Here is a 16,635-nt window from a genome sequence, read left to right as displayed (position 1 = left end):
TTTGGTTCAGATGGTGTCAAGCATGTGTGGAGGCAACCAGGGGAGGAGTACAAAGACAAGTGTGTCTTGCCTATAGCCAAGCATGGTGGTGGGAGAGTCATGGTCTGGGGCTGCATGAGTGCTGCCGCCACTGGGGAGCTACAATTCATTGAGGGAACCATGAATGCCAATATGTACTCTGACATACTGAAGCAGAGAATGAACTCCCTCCCTTCTGAGACTGGGCCGCAGGGCAGTATTCCAACATGATAACGACCCCAAACACCTCCAAGATGACCACTGCCCCACTAAAGAAGCTGAGGGCAAAGGTGATGGACTGGCCAAGCATGTCTCCAGACCTAAACCCTATTGAGCATCTGTGGGGCATCCTCAAATGGAAGGTGGAGGAGCGCAAGGTCTCTAACATCCACCAGCTCCGTGATGTCGTCATGGAGGAGTGGAAGAGGACTCCAGTGGCAACCTGTGAAGCTCTGGTGAACTTCATGCCCAAGAAGGTTAAGGCAGTGCTGGAAAATAATGGTGGCCACACAAAATATTGACACTTTGGGCCCAATTTGGACATTTACACTTAGGGGTGTACTCACTTTTGTTGCCAGCGGTTTAGACATTAATGGCTGTGTGTTGAGTTTGAGGGGACAGCAAATTTACACTGTTATACAAGCTGTACACTCACTACTTTACATTGTAGCAAAGTGTCATTTCTTCAGTGTTGTCACATGAAAAGATATAATAAAATATTAACAAAAATGTGAGGGGTGTACTCATTTTTGTGAGATACTGTATATTGTACATTCACAGTGAATGCATGGAGGTAAAAAAACTTTTGTCTTTACAACCACTTTAACTCACATTCATACATACACATTCTAGGGCCATAGGTGTGTGCAGCCTATTGCATTAGGGTGTGTACCCCAAAGCTCAAACACACATGCCTTCCTCTGTAGCCTCAGCTGCACAGGACAGTGAATGAATGGGTAGTGCTCTGTGCATTCACAAACACAGTTTACTATGCTTCAGTTATGAATGGACACAGTGAGTGAATATGTTCATTTAGAAAATGAAGAAGCCGGTAAATTACATATTCATTAGCCCCTTTCCCTGCTCTCCATCCTGAAACATCCCCAGCAGCAGCCAGGGGGAGAGGAGGGAAGTCAGCAGCACTGTGGGGTGGGGGGGCCAACAAGTGTGTGTGTGTGTGTGTGTGTGGGGGGGGGGCATGGGCAGTAGGGGGAATCGGCACCGCACATAATGATTAGGGTATGCCTAGGCACACCCCCTGCGCACGCCTATGACTAGAGAAAATTTAGACAGGAGCCATTTAACCTACCAGCGTGTCTTTGGAGTGTGGTAGGAAACCAGGGTACCCGGAGGAAACCCACACAAGCACTTTACTATCAATCAAAATCCACCATGTGTGGCATCTCGATCAAATAGTCTGTCAACTATAGATTAACTATTCCTATTGGAAGAGATCGATCGGAAAAGACATTTACACAGCGCTTTACAATATAAAAAGGAGACAATACAGTTATAATACAATAACATACAAGAGGATTAAGGGGGCCCTGCTCAGAAGAGCTTACAATCTAATAAAATAAATTGATTATTTATTGAAGCGCGTATAGATAGACACTGGAACACTACAGGCAGCACATTTCAGCCAAGAGCTAGGAAAGAAAAAAAAAATCCTTTCTGAACACATTCCATCCTGCAGATTTGAAACATATTGAATAAACTGACACATGGCTACAGATTCTGCTACAATGTAACATTCTCCATTCAGAAAGCTGCTGATGCACAGCAAACCAGAGAGACCTTCTTCCTCAATGACTCCTTTCTATAGCTGGAATTCATAGCTGCAGCTCTGTACTAAGACAATCGTCACCCATATGACGAACGATGTACCAGCATCCCTACACACAACCATGCAGATTTTAATTAGTGCCAAATGATTGTTCTAAATGAGAAATGATGCAATATAGTCTCATCAATTGTAAATGGGACAGCACATTGCAAAGATTTCAGACTACAAATGTTTACAAATATAAATAGGCGAAAAAAAAAAAAATATATATATATATATATATATATATATATATATATATATATAAATATTTATATATACTGTGTATACATATATTGTATGCATTTTTTGATTTTTCCAGCAGTTATCAAGGATATCTCCTGGAGGTGTTCTATAGATAAACATTAGGCAGGTAGGCAGAGCGCTTTGATAAACAACCTGTTGCTGAAATGATCGGCAGCCAGAAAACCTTGTTGCGGCTGAGACATTTAATGCAGAAATATAGATGTTTACTACAGTGCTGCTGGAGGGCGATCGGTAGCTTCATGCAGACAGATTATGCTGAACTGCTATGGAGAACGTCGTCCAAAAAGGGTCCCCTTGGGGGGGTGGGGGGAAGGAGGCTCACCAGCATTGCCCAAAATACTATTTCTCTTTTGCCAGAGAATGTAAATTAACCTATTACGTGCCATACTGGCCTATGGCCATCCATGACTAATTGAACTCCTGCAGCTTATGCAACCTCTTGACAGCAGCTGCTACAGCCTAGTACTGAGTGGCATAGCCATTTTCTACACACACACATCCCCCACTGTGGTTCTAAGAACATAATGGCATTAACCCATTCACTGACACTTAAAGCTTACATCATATTGCTGCTACAGGGAAACTAATAGACCTTATCTGCCTCCCGCTGATTCTTACAGTAGGGGGATGCTATTATTAGGATCAGCATTTAATTAAGTATTAGACTCCATTAGCGTGTGGGAGGACCTCCCTACAAAAAATAAATTAAGGGGGGGCTTCACTTAAAGGAACTGGACAACAACGACTGGCCGTGGGAGCTGTCAATCACCCTCAAGCAGGAAGAAGAGTGATGGGACATCTGCAGGGCACTATGAATGGAATTAGTGGCAGCAAGAACGTGGTTAAGGGTAATAAGATGCAGATAAAGAAAGCTTGAGTGTTGGACTAGAACTGGGGTCCATGAGAACAGAGCTTCTACAGGCATGGGTGCAAGAGAGAAGGGGAAAAAAAAAAAAAAAAAAAAAAAAAAAAGCTCAATGGTGCAAAGAAGAATAATAAATTTCCAAGGTAAATAAGTCCAATTAGGGAAAACCACTTGAACAATAGTAGCAGCCATTCCAGCAAAGTATTGGATGGTCTCTGTGCACTACAATAAACAAAAAAAGCAGAAGGTGCCACCATTTAAGTGTATCAGTTTGTTAAAAACAATAAAAAATATAAACAAAATACACTCACAAAAGTGGAAGGAAAACAGGCTCATCATCAGACTTTAGTAATCGGTGGGATTCTAAAGCGGCCGAGATGCTGGTTCCGGCCGCGACCCTGGCTTGCGTTCCATCGTGGTTACGGCTCCAGCTGGTGGACAGTGCTCAAGCTTTGCATTCTATTCCAGCTGGATGTCACCTTCACCACACAGCCAATTCCTGGTTCCCATCTGCCAGGATGTCGGTCGCTTTCCATCGAACTCTGCCAGCTACTGAAGACTGAAGACGAGCCTGTTTTCCTTCCACATTTGTTATGGTGGCACTTTCTGCTTTTTTGTTTATGGGTACAAGGGAGCCATGGAGGACTGTGCTGGGCTGTAAAATGGGGAAGAGGCTTTATATGGGCTCGCTGCAAAAGGTTATAATATATTAGGTATGAATGTAGTATAGAGTGCAGGACTGGAAGGCACCATAGTTATGAGAAAAAAAACAGAGAACACCTGGAGCGCTGTGAGTCTAGGGGCCAAGTAAAGTGCTCTGATGAGGAGTAATCAAATAAGTGGATCAGACCCAGTGCATCCAGCACAACATGGAAAGGGTTGCGACAGTCAATGAAAAATACACAAAATGCAGCGCTCTGAAAGAATAATCAAATAAATTCCAACGTAGTACTGTATGCATAAACAGTGCTATTTATTCCATAAAGTAAAAAAAACGGTTGAACAGTCAAAGTTTAAAATAAATGGTAGTGAACGTTACCAGTGACCTCAGAGTGGATAAGGGGGAAACAATGATCCGGGAGGCTTGCCTGGAGATAGTTTGAACAGAGTGGATAACATCAATAACATCAATCACCATCCAAGGAAATAAAGGGGAGAAAATTCAGTTCCCAGAGGAGGAGCGTACTGGCTGCTGGCAAAGCCTGCCAGCTTCAGGTGGATGCCATGGCTAGATGGTGGTCGGCAGGATGGATAGAAAGGCAACCTGTGTGATGTAAACGGCTGTGCCATGCGCCTTCTGTGATGTCACTGCTGTGCCAGAGATGAAGTGGGAAGGTGTCCCAAAGTCAGTTGTGTAAGCGTCCACAATTCTGTTGCCGTGACTTACATGTTTGTAAGTCACCAGGTGACTTTGACAAAGCTCATGAGCGCGAAACATGTAAGTCACAGCAACAGACTTGTGGATGCTTACACAACTGACTTCAGGACACCTTTCCCTTTCATCTCCGGCACAACAGTGACGTCACAGAAGACGCATAGGCGCGCTGAGAATATCGACCCTGCTCGGCTTGGTTGTTCCCTCTGGGGCTGTTTACATTACACAGGTTGCCTTTCTATCCATCCTGCTGACCACCATCCAGCCGTGGCATCCACCTGGAGCTGGCAGGCTTTGCCAGCAGCCAGTATGCTCCCCCTCTGGGAACTGAATTTTCTCCCCTTTATTTCCTTGGATGGTGATGGATGTTCAAACCATCTCCAGGCAAGCCTCCCGGATGATTGTTTCCCCCTTATCTACTCTGAGGTCACTGGTAACATTCACTACCATTTATTTTAAACTTTGACTGTTCAACCATGTTTAAACTTTATGCAATAAATACCACTGTTTATGCACACAGTACTATGTTGGAATTTATTTGATCATTCTTTCAGAGCACTGGATTTTGTGTTTTTTACCATAGTTATGAGGGCTGGTGCAAGAGTAGTATTAAGGCTGGGGATAGCACAATACAAGAAACGCTAGGTGTTCAATGGAAGAGGTTATTATTGGGAATACGGCAAACTGAGGTTAATGAGGTGGCTGTATCTAATGGGGCATACACACGGTCAGACTTTTCGTCTACAAAAGTCCAACGGACGCCGACGGACTAAAGCTGGCTGGTAATCCGATCGTGTGTGGGCTTCTCCGGACTTTCAGCGGACTTTTTCAGCCTCAAATCCGACGGACTTTAGATTTGAAACATGCTTCAAATCTTTACGTCGTAACTACGACGGACCCCGAAATCCGCTCGTCTGTGTGCTAGTCCGACGGACGAAAACCCACGCTAGGGCAGCTATTGGCTACTGGCTATGAACTTCCTTATTTTAGTCCGGTGTACGTCATCACGTACGAATCCATCGGACTTTTGTGTAGTCGTGTGTAGGCAAGTCCGTTCGTTAGAAAGTCTGCCGCAAGTCCGCCGCAAGTCCGCCGGAAGTCTGTCGGACTTTTGTAGACGAAAAGTCCGACCGTGTGTACACCCCATAAGACCTCTTGCACTTGGAACTGATGTTTGGGCATCAGCATTTCTGGATGTAATTTCAAGCATTTGTTTTGCTCATAATTGTGGGTATTTTTGCGCATATTTGCTTGTGTATGTGCATTCACACATTTGTGCATACAATACATTCCTATGCAAAATTCATTAATATTTATGCTCATATGCGTGTATTTGTGCATACCGGTGCAAAATTATAATCGGAAATGCAGATTTTTCTTTTACTCAAAAATATGCAGCGCTTGTTTATGCACCTGTGTGTACAGGCACATTGAAAACAATGGATTTAGATCAGTAACCCACAACCCCCCCACCATGTACTGAGCTTTTTCAAGCTGCAGTGTGTAAGCGGACAAAAGATGGCATGGTGGTTACTGCTCTGTAGGGACAATTAGTGCCAATGTAACGTGAGCATGTACAAGACCGGTGAATGCAATGTAATGTGGCCATAGCATGCACTACAAGGGCACAATGTAGGACTAGCATTGCTAAAATATGCAACACAAAAACAATCTCAATGGGGAAAAAGACCAGCACTCCAAAATCAGGTCTGCCAGGTATCCAGTACAGATGGGCTGAAGCTGAGAGGTCCAAGGAGACTGAACTACTAGGAACATTGGGATGTCATTGATATCCTACTGGCCCACCATCAGAATATTAGAGATCATTGGGTTGAGCTTGAAATATTGTGTGTGGTTTCCTTGCTAAAATATGAGTAATGTAAGGAAAGGGATTGTAGCTAATACAAAGTGGAAGCTTATGATATCAGCAACCCAGGTAAGGCCAGGAGCAGTGCAACAAGATGGGCACCCATGTGGTATAAGAAATCTTTATTGATAGAAACATAGAAAACTGCCCTTATGGAGGTCTCCTGAAAATGCTCGGTGCCCCACTGACTTGCTGACCCTCCTGGCCCAACACATTGAACCAATGACCTTGAACAAGTATACAGAGAAGGATTTTGGCATACTGATCTGCATATCTGGTCTAGGCCAATGGCTGGCTGGTCAGTATAACAGCTGGTCATCTAGCATTTCAGAAGGCAGCCCATAATGATGATAGTTCCCCTATTTTTCCCATAAACCCAGCGAGGCAAGATGAAAAGCAACAACGACCGAGTGTAGGATCTAAACAAAGTCTCCTAGATCTCTCATGTAAGCCTTGGTTGGCCTGATTCAACTGTAGAGATCAAAGGGTCAGTGCAACCAGGTGTGATTACTTCTAGAAGAAACCTTGTGTATTTGGTCATCCCCAGGCTTTTTATACACCCTGGATACTGCAATAGTGAGATCTCTCTGCCATGATTCCTGACTGCTCTTGGCCACCTAGGTGTTTTGGATATTCCTTCCAAACTTGGTGTGTTCCAGCTTCTCCAGTTACATTCTCCATAATATGAAATTAATAAAAGTTCAACATGGAGAGAGTATGAGCTCCTTGTCATGGTGGCATAGTAGATACAGACCCCTGGGACTCACCGAGAGAGACCCACACAGATATAAGAAACAGTCCAGTAAACTAACTCTCAAGCATTTACCAGTTGCTGAAATGTTAGCCTTGGGAGACCCAACCCTTTAAAAACTAAACTAAAAAGTAAATCAGTAAATATCTCAATGGAAAATTAGTTGCACTGATTATGTACACTATGTAATGTGAGCACACAGATATTAGATTAAGGGATGGTCCCCATAACTCCATGGGGCAGGTGCACCCTCTTTAGCTATGTCCTACCACTGGGAGAACATACAATTAGACTGGCAATCATACTGAAATGATATCATGGTGCTGAGGGGAGAGTAATTATGGGGGAGTAGTGTGAGACTGAACGTTGGGGTCTCTGGGGTGCCAGGCTCCGGTATAGAGTATACAAAGGTGGAGAAGACAGGTATCAAGTGAGGTAAAGGACATGATAGTGGAATGTAATATGGAGCAGGGTGTCTGAGGAGCCAAGCTTCGGTGTGGGGTACAAGGATTGAGAGATAAAGATGGAGGGGTATGGAGTGATGTAGATGATGGGTACAATGGTGGAATATATTGCAGGGCAGGGTGTCAGGGTGCAGTATGGGGTGCAGGGATGTAGAGGATGCTTTCAGAAGGATGGAGAGATGTAGAGGATGGGTATGGAGGGATGGAGAGATGTAGAGAATGGGTATAGAAGGATGGAGAGATGTAGAGGATGGGCATAGAAAAGTGGAGAGATGTAGAGGATGGGTATAGAAGGATGGAGAGATGTAGAGAATGGGGATGGAGAGATGTAGAGGATGGGTATGTAGGGATGGAGAGATGTCGAGGATGGGTATGGAGGGATGGAGAGATGTAGAGGATGGGTATAGAAGGATGGAGAGATGTAGAGAATTGGTATAGAAGGATGGAGAGATGTAGAGAATTGGTAAAGAAGGATGGAGAGATGTAGAGAATGGGTATAGAAGGATGGAGAGATGTAAAGGATGGAGAGATGTAGAGGATGGGTATGGAGGGATGGGTATAGAAGGATGGAGAGATGTAGAGGATGTAAAGGATGGATATAGAAGGATGGAGAGATGTAGAGGATGGGTATAGAAGGATGGAGAGATGTAGAGGATGTAGAGGATGGATATAGAAGGATGGAGAGATGTAGAGGATGGGTATAGAAGGATGGAGAGATGTAGAGGATGGGTATAGAAGGATGGAGAGATGTAGAGAATGGGTATAGAAGGATGGAGAGATGTAGAGGATGGATATAGAAGGATGGAGAGATGTAGAGGATGGGTATAGAAGGATGGAGAGATGTAGAGGATGGGTATAGAAGGATGTAGAGGACGGGTATAGAAGGATGGAGAGATGTAGAGGATGGGTATAGAAGGATGGAGAGATGTAGAGGATGGATATAGAAGGATGAAGAGATGTAGAGGATGGGTATAGAAGGATGGAGAGATGTAGAGGATGGGTATAGAAGGATGGAGAGATGTAGAGGATGGGTATAGAAGGATGGAGAGATGTAGAGGATGGGTATAGAAGGATGGAGAGATGTAGAGGATGGGTATAGAAGGATGGAGAGATGTAGAGGATGGGTATAGAAGGATGGAGAGATGTAGAGGATGGGTATAGAAGGATGGAGAGATGTAGAGGATGGGTATAGAAGGATGGAGAGATGTAGAGGATGGGTATAGAAGGATGGAGAGATGTAGAGGATGGGTATAGAAGGATGGAGAGATGTAGAGGATGGGTATATGGAGGGATGGAAAGATGTTGAGGATGGGTACAGGGAAGGTGTCAGGCTCCGGGATGGGGTATGATGATGGTACAAGGATGGTGTCAGGGTGCAGTGTGGGGTCCAGGGATGGTGTCGGGGTGCAGTGTGGGGTCCAGGGATGGTGTCGGGGTGCAGTGTGGGGTCCAGGGATGGTGTCGGGGTACGGTGTGGGGTCCAGGGATGGTGTCGGGGTACGGTGTGGGGTACAGGGATGGTGTCGGGGTGCAGTGTGGGGTACAGGGATGGTATCGGGGACGGGGGGCACTCACTGTCTGAACATCTCCTCCATGTCTTTGATCTGCTTCCTGCTGAACTCCTTGAACTCGGTGTAGGGATTGAAGACCCTCATACTGGGCTGCTCCCTCTCTGCGTCCTCCGGGTCCCCCATCCGCAGCCGCCGGTTCAGCCTGGATGCCAGCTCGTCCCCCGCCATCGTCTCCGTCCCCCGGCTGACACCTGTCGCGCTCACATCCCCGGCACCCGTCATGTGACCGCACCGGCTCCGGCCAGATGTAAGGAGAGCCGTGATTGGAGCAGAGCCGGGGGCCGGACCGGGAGAGGAGGGGGAAAGGAGGGGGGATGCTGAGACCAGATCTTCATCATCATCATCACCGGTACTACTACACAGAGCATCATCATCTTCATCACTACAGGGACCAGAGCATCAACACTACTACACAGAGCAGCATCATCACTACCGACAACTACACAGAGCAAACCATCATCACTATATACTTCAGGGACCACATCCTCATCATTACCACTACTACTACACGGTTTGCAGCATCACTGACTACTACAGAGAGCATCATTATTAGTGAGTGCTAGAGAGAGTAAGATCACCAAAACATGAGACCAGATCATCTTTACTACATGGACCACACTATCATCATCACCAACACTACAGAGAACATCACTGACTACTACACAGAGCCAAATTATCATCACTACCACAGAGACCACATCACCAGCATCACTGACTCTACCGCATAGATCCCACTCTCATTAGTATTACATCATCATCACTGCTACTATAAACCACATCATCATCATTACTACCACTACAGCTATGACATCATCAGCAAAAACTACTACAGATAAGCACTGATCATTATTGCTCCATTGATACACCGATCTATAGATTACATTACTGAGGTCACAACTTTGCTGCCATCATCATCATAACTAACACCAATTATTGTTACTACAACTGTATATTGTAATACATCAGTATATTATTACAGAGTAGAACACATATTACTAATATAATGAGCATGCAGCATTCCCACTAGCTAGATCTCACTATGAATGAGATCCCAGTATCATCACCACTACTACTGGACTGAATTGTGCCTGTATATGTCTCCTCCTGTCCCCCCCCCCCCCCCCCAGACATGGGATGTGACCTCCAGAGTGAAGACATGACCTCACCATACACTATTCTGCGCATTATTTCCTCTAGCCTGGAAGCAATCATTATACCAGATGTATCTAATAAGAAACCTGTACTGAAAAGAATATGGAGACTGCCATTGCTGACCCCCATTCTGAAAATACTACTTCTCTGTATGGTTGTCACCAATCCCTGGAGCATCTAATGTTTGCTGTGACTCAGAGCATTGATACCAATATAACAGGACCAGAGTCAGCAAAATAGCATAATCAGGAGTAGAGGTCAGCAGTGATGTCCCATATATTTCTCATGTACGACCTTACTTTTATACACATACCTACAGTATATATATATATATATATATATATACACACATACACATACAGTATATATATACACACACATACAGTATATAGACACACATACAGTGTGTGTGTGTGTGTGTGTATGTATATATATATATATATATATATATATATATATATTTTTTTTTTTTTTTTTTTTTTTTTTTTTAATTCACCACCTCCCCTTTAGTTGCAGAGGCAGCAGCTGGAGGTTTACACACACTATGGTCACAATCCTTTGCTTCGCAGAAACACACAATCTGTCTTACCTACTAGCAGAATGGCGATCTGCCTTGTTTACATAAGCAGACTGCCTTTTTGCCTCTGTCGGAGACAATCAGCGTATCCCAGCAGACATTGGGTCCAATCATAGCAGAGCCAATCAGCAGGTCACAATCACCAATTGTTCCCGACAGAGGCAAAACAGCTATTTATGTAAACAAGGCAAATCACCATTCTGTTAGTAGGGAAGACAGAGATTGTGTTTCTGCTAAGCAGGAACAGGGATCTCTGTCTTCCCACAGTTAAAGCACCCCCCCTCCCCCCCACAGTTAGCAAGCACTCCCTAGTACTCCATTTAACTCTTTGATCCCCCCTGATGTTAACCCCTTTCCCAGTCAGTGTCATTAGTACAGTGCTAGTGTTGTTTTTTAGCACTGATGACTGTATTGTGTCAATGGTCCCCAAAAGTGTCACTTAGTGTCCAATTTGTCCGCCGCAATGTTACAGTCCCGAGTCACTGATCGCCATTACTAGTAAAAAAAAATAAATAAAATTCCATAAAAATATCCCATAGTTTGTAGACTCTAACTTTTGCGCAAACCAATTAATATACGCTTATTGGGATTTTTTTTTTATACCAAAAGCATGTAGCAGAATACATCTTGGCCTAAATCGATGAAGAAATTCGATTTTTTTTTTTTACATGTTTTTATTGGATATGTTTTATAGCAGAAAGTAAAAAATATACATATATTTTCTTTCAAAATTTTCGTTTTTTTTTTTTGTTTATAGTGCAAAAAATAAAAACTGCAGAGGTGATCAAATACCACCAAAAGAAAGCTTTATTTGTGGGGGGAGGGAGGACGTCAATTTTATATGGTTACAGCATCGCATGACTGTGCAATTGTCAGTCAAAGGAACACAGTGCCGTATAGCAAAAAAATGGCCTGGTCATGAAGGGGGGTAAACTTTCTGGGGGGTCAAGTGGTTAAGGAAATCTTAAATCCAAAAACAAATGTATTATTTTGCAGATTACCAATTCTGAGATGTGGTGGCTGCATTCATTTCTTTTTTGTATGGCTTTTTCCCCCTTTACTTTCACCTGGTGATCCTGCCAGTAAGGTTGGCCATACACGGCTCGAATCTCGGTCAGGCTGAATGCACCAAGTTGATTGATCAGCTTTGGTACAACCAGCCTGCTGGACTTTTGCTATTATTGCTTCTGGCTGCTATAGCCGCTAGCAATAATCACGATCTTTTCCTGGTGGGGATGGCCCGGGTCAGGGATGACAATGACCTGGCAGGCGGGATTTCTTTGTTAGCACTAACAATGTTAATGGGGGAACCATGCAAATTTCTTTCCTGCAACCCCTAGTTGCAGGAAAGAAATTGGCATTGTCTATGGCCTGCCTACGTCAGTTGTTTTTCAACCACTTTTAACAGACCAAGTTGTCCAGACAAAGTTACAATTAGAGAGCTGAGTCAAACCATTTGCCACTGACAGGAATGCTTACCATATGATAGCATTATACTGCTGCTTCCCACACTGTAATCTTGTCCCTATAGGGTTTCAGAGGGTGTAGTAACCCAGTTTGTTTCTACATACTGAATGGGCAAGGTGACAGGGACTCTTTTAGCCATCTGATCACTCTTACCAAACTACCTGCTCACAATTCCCTAACGCTCGCCATACTCCTTGCAAATTTGATTGTACAATCTCCTTTGGATTTCCTTCTGCTAGGCCAGTTGTTTCCAAACTGTGGCCAAGGTGCCAGATATAGCCCTTTGCTTGCCCTTGGGGCACTATTTCCCCTACTGACACCATTGAAGGGGCACTATTCTTTCTGCTGATACCAACAATGGGACACTCACTATTCTTCCTGTTGATACCAACAATGGGGCACTATTCCTCCCATTAAAAGCAATGATGGGGGGTGATGCTGGGGCACCAGTCCCCCTACTGACAGCATCAATGGGGCACGATTCTTCCTGTTGATACCAACAAGAGGGCACTATTCTTCATTTTGATGCCAACAATGGGGCACTATTCCTCCTGTTGATACAAACGATGAGGAGCTGATGCTGAGGCACCATTCCCCCTACTGACACTATCAATAGGGCACTATTCATCCTGTATCAACCAACAATGGGGCATTATTCTTCCTGTTGATACAAACAATGGGGCACTATTCTTCCTGTTGATGCCAACAATGGGGCACTATTCTTCCTGTTGATGCCAACAATGGGGCACTATTCTTCCTGTTGATACCAACAATAGGGGCATTATTCCTCCCATTAAAAGCAATGATGGGAGGCTGATGCTGTGGCAATTTCTGCTCCTACTAGACTCCTAAAGCCTGAAGGACAGTAAATTGGCCCTGTGCTTAGAAAGTTTGGAGACCCAATGCGAAATGTGGTGGCAAGGCCTGCCTGCCTGCCTGAATACATCTGTTTAGGTAGTCCATGATAAATCTAAAACTGGTTGTACAATCTTATAGTAATGTGTGTGGTCAGTCAGTTTCAGCAAAGACTGAGTTTTTAGAGAATCACATACCCACAGCCAGAAGACTCTATACTGAAGTCTTCACTGAATCCCCCTGTGTTCAAGAGGTCGGTGGTCACCATCATGAAGACACTATAGTGAGTTCAGTACAAATGCCATAAAGAAAACCAATTCTAGTTGCCTGGCTCTAATGCTAATCCTCATCCTTTAGTACTTTGAGGCTCCGACCAGAACAAGTATACAGATTAGGACATCAGCCCATCCTGACCTTCATACCCGTTTCAGGTTAGCGACTCAGAAAGTGCTGAAGCCAAAGGATCAGCATGACAGTCAGGCAGATGGTTGAAGGAGGTCAGCACTTTTGCTGCAAAGGCTACATTCACACCTGTGAGACGTGTCAAGCAACTTTGGACATCAAAGTCACATGACAAGTCGTCCCCCATGTTTTCCAATGATGACCATTCATATATGTGCGACTTAAAGTTGCAGCGACTTTAAAGTAGTTCATGCACTAATTTGGTCCGACTTTCATGCAACTTGAGGGCCTTCAATGTTAACTTTCAGAAGTTGCACGAAAGTCCTACCTGAATGTTATACAATGCAACAGTTGTCCATTATCACTGGTCAAAGCCAAAGTCATATCCAAGTCACACACCCATCCAAAGTTGCACTCCAACATCTGCACAACTTTGAAGTCATACAGGTGTGAATGGAGCCGAATTGATCAATAAATTAAACCGATACACACAATTTAATGTCATAATTTATTAACAAAACCAGAAGTGAACTTATTACATATTTGTCCTGAAATTAAACCAAGCAGACAGTGATATGAACTTAAACTACATTACACAAAACAATCCAACAAATAAAAGAGTCAACCATATGATACTTCTGTGATAATCAGCTGGGCTTTCAATTTAAATATGAAATCTGATGAGATCTAATAAACACTCTTAACAATAATAATAATTTAAAGAGCGACTCCATACAAACCGAAGCACATTTCTCAGTTTAAGGTGGAGTGTGGTGAGGTTCAATCTTTGGCCATTGCTGGCACTGACACATGCTACCTATTATTCTAATGGAGGATGCACTGGGGGAGAGTAATAAGCACTGCGCCCTCTAGTGGAATCTTTGTAGGAACACAGAGATCAGGTGACAACAGCAGCTTGGCTGAAAAGTTAGCTTTGTTCTCAGCTCTGGCTGGTCTTTACTGCCAGTAAGGAGATCTCTCCCCCCAGTCCACCTGCAACAGGCTAAGATCAGCCACTTGACCACAGCTGCTGTTGTCACCAGCCTATGCAAGTTCTGCATATACCCTGTTTCCCCGAAAATAAGACCTAGCGTGATTGTCGGTGATGGCTGCAATATAAGCCCTACCCCTCAAATAAGCTGTAGTTAAAGTCCTTGTAGGTCTTATTTTCAGGGTAGGGCTTATTTTTGGGGAAACATGGTAGGGCTTATTTGGGGGGTAGGGCTTATATTGCAGCCATCACCGACAGTCACGCTAGGTCCTATTTTCGGGGAAACAGGGTAGTAGTTAGGAGATTCTAGTAGAGCAAGGGAGGGCAACCTGCAGCCTTCAAGTTGTTGCAGCACTAGAAGTCCCATCATGCCTCTGCAAGTCACGATTGTTAGCTGTCAGTTTTGCATTGATTCATGGGACATGTAGAATCATGCTTATATCAGTCAGTCTTGCAATGCTTCATGGGATATGTAGTTTTACAACCGCCGGAGGGCCGCAGGTTGCCCATCCCTGTACCAGAGGGTACAGGGTACAGATACGTTCTCTTCTGATTTCTCTATAGGATAATATAGAGCAGTGATGGCGAACCTTGGCACCCCAGATGTTTTGGAACTACATTTCCCATGATGCTCATGCACAGTGTAGTGGAGCATCATGTGAAATGTAGTTCCAAAACATCTAGGGTGCCAAGGTTCACCATCACTGATATAGAGAATTCATGCGGTGACAAAGACAACTGAGCTAAAATGCCAAGTCTTAGTCTGCCATGGCTGTGCTGGGGGTATGGGAGGTATCTCTGTAATGAGGACATGCAATCTATAATAGAATGGTCATGTTTCTCCACCACTATCCTCCTCATAATGCTCCTGTAGGGAATCCTCCTCTACCATCACAAACAAGAATAATGAAAGCAGCGAGACGAGGACCTGCAGCAAAGTGAATCCGGCAACCAGTTATCATCCGCGAGAATAAATCCTTTATGGAATACAAAGTTACAGTACAGAGCTCCAATGCGTTTCGGCTAAGCCGCCTTACTCCTAGTATCTTCGCCAAAATGCGGTAGAGCTCTCACTGACAATACCTGGTTGCCATCTTCAATAAGTAGATAGAATAATAAGACACTTCAGCCAGAGCTCTGGTTTTTCCATCTCCGCCCAGTCTGCACAGTAGAGCAGCCATTTCTTTCACTTTAGTGAGAGGATGACATGTTGGGGTTGATTTACTAAAGGCAAATAAATTGTGCACTTTGCAAAGTGCAGTTGCTCCAGAGCTTAGTAAAAGAGCAGAAGCTCTGCTGACTTCCATCATCTAATCATGTGCAAGCAAAAATTCTGTTTTTATTTTCCTTGCACATGATTGGGTATTCTTTGCAAAGTGAAGCTTTACCTCATTTACTAAGCTCTGGAGCAACTGCACTCTGCAAAGTGCACAGGCTATTTGCCTTTAGTAAATCAACCCCTTTGACTGATGTTTTTCTTTAAAGTACATAACATTAGAAAGTCATTATTTCAAATACAGCTATTTCTCAAAGAAAACCTGTGCTGAAAAAAAAGAAAATTGTGGCTTGCCTTTGCGGACCTGATTATGAAAATGCTAGTTGCCTGGCTGTCTGAGCACAATACACTTCAAATCACTGAACTAGAACTATGCATGCAGCGATTGAAATCAGACTAAAGTTAGAATGTCTAGATCCGCCCCATGGTTCTGGGCCAGTGACTTTTCAGTTATTAAAGCCTGTACCATCATACCAGCATACGATGATACGATAGGCCAGCATACCAGCCTAGCAACCGGTATTTTTCAAAAGGAGAAACCTGCAATGACAACTTGCATAATGTGTCAGTACAAGTTGGCATTAACAGGCACTTATGTTTGTTTGTACCTAAATTGCTGCTGTTGCCTGAAACTGTTATTAGAAGTAATAATAGTACATACGTGATGTACAAAACACATTGTGACAAAAGCTGCACATTGTAAATAAGGGCTGCAGGTTGTTTCAGGGCATTGTACAACAAGAAGTGCACTGGTACCCTCTAGTGGTGACTTAAGCAAACAGCAGCAAAGAGATCCATACTAAAGTTGGCCATAAACGATATGAAAAATGGGCCGAAGCCATTTTTGAAAAACAAACATTCAGCTGTGAGCGCAAACGATAGTGCCATTATGTAATGACCGATAAATCGTTC

General features: G+C 43.8%; 1 protein-coding gene across 1 annotated transcript in view; it reads right to left on the bottom strand.

Annotated features, from left to right (window-relative positions):
- The window catches only part of EFHD2 (EF-hand domain family member D2), a 41,255-nt gene extending 31,974 nt beyond the window's left edge, over nt 1-9,281 (bottom strand). Inside the window, exon 1 of the mRNA XM_073601362.1 lies at nt 9,008-9,281. Within this exon, the coding sequence (XP_073457463.1) occupies nt 9,008-9,225 (218 nt within the window). The 5' untranslated portion in view covers nt 9,226-9,281. The remainder of the gene's footprint in view (nt 1-9,007) is intronic.
- Between the last annotated feature and the right edge of the window lie 7,354 nt (nt 9,282-16,635).

The sequence above is a fragment of the Aquarana catesbeiana genome, linkage group LG10, assembly GCF_042186555.1.
Source record: "Aquarana catesbeiana isolate 2022-GZ linkage group LG10, ASM4218655v1, whole genome shotgun sequence".
Classification (NCBI taxonomy): domain Eukaryota; kingdom Metazoa; phylum Chordata; class Amphibia; order Anura; family Ranidae; genus Aquarana; species Aquarana catesbeiana.
The sequence above is the reverse complement of the archived record's forward strand: the minus strand, read 5'-3'. Positions and strand labels throughout refer to the sequence as shown.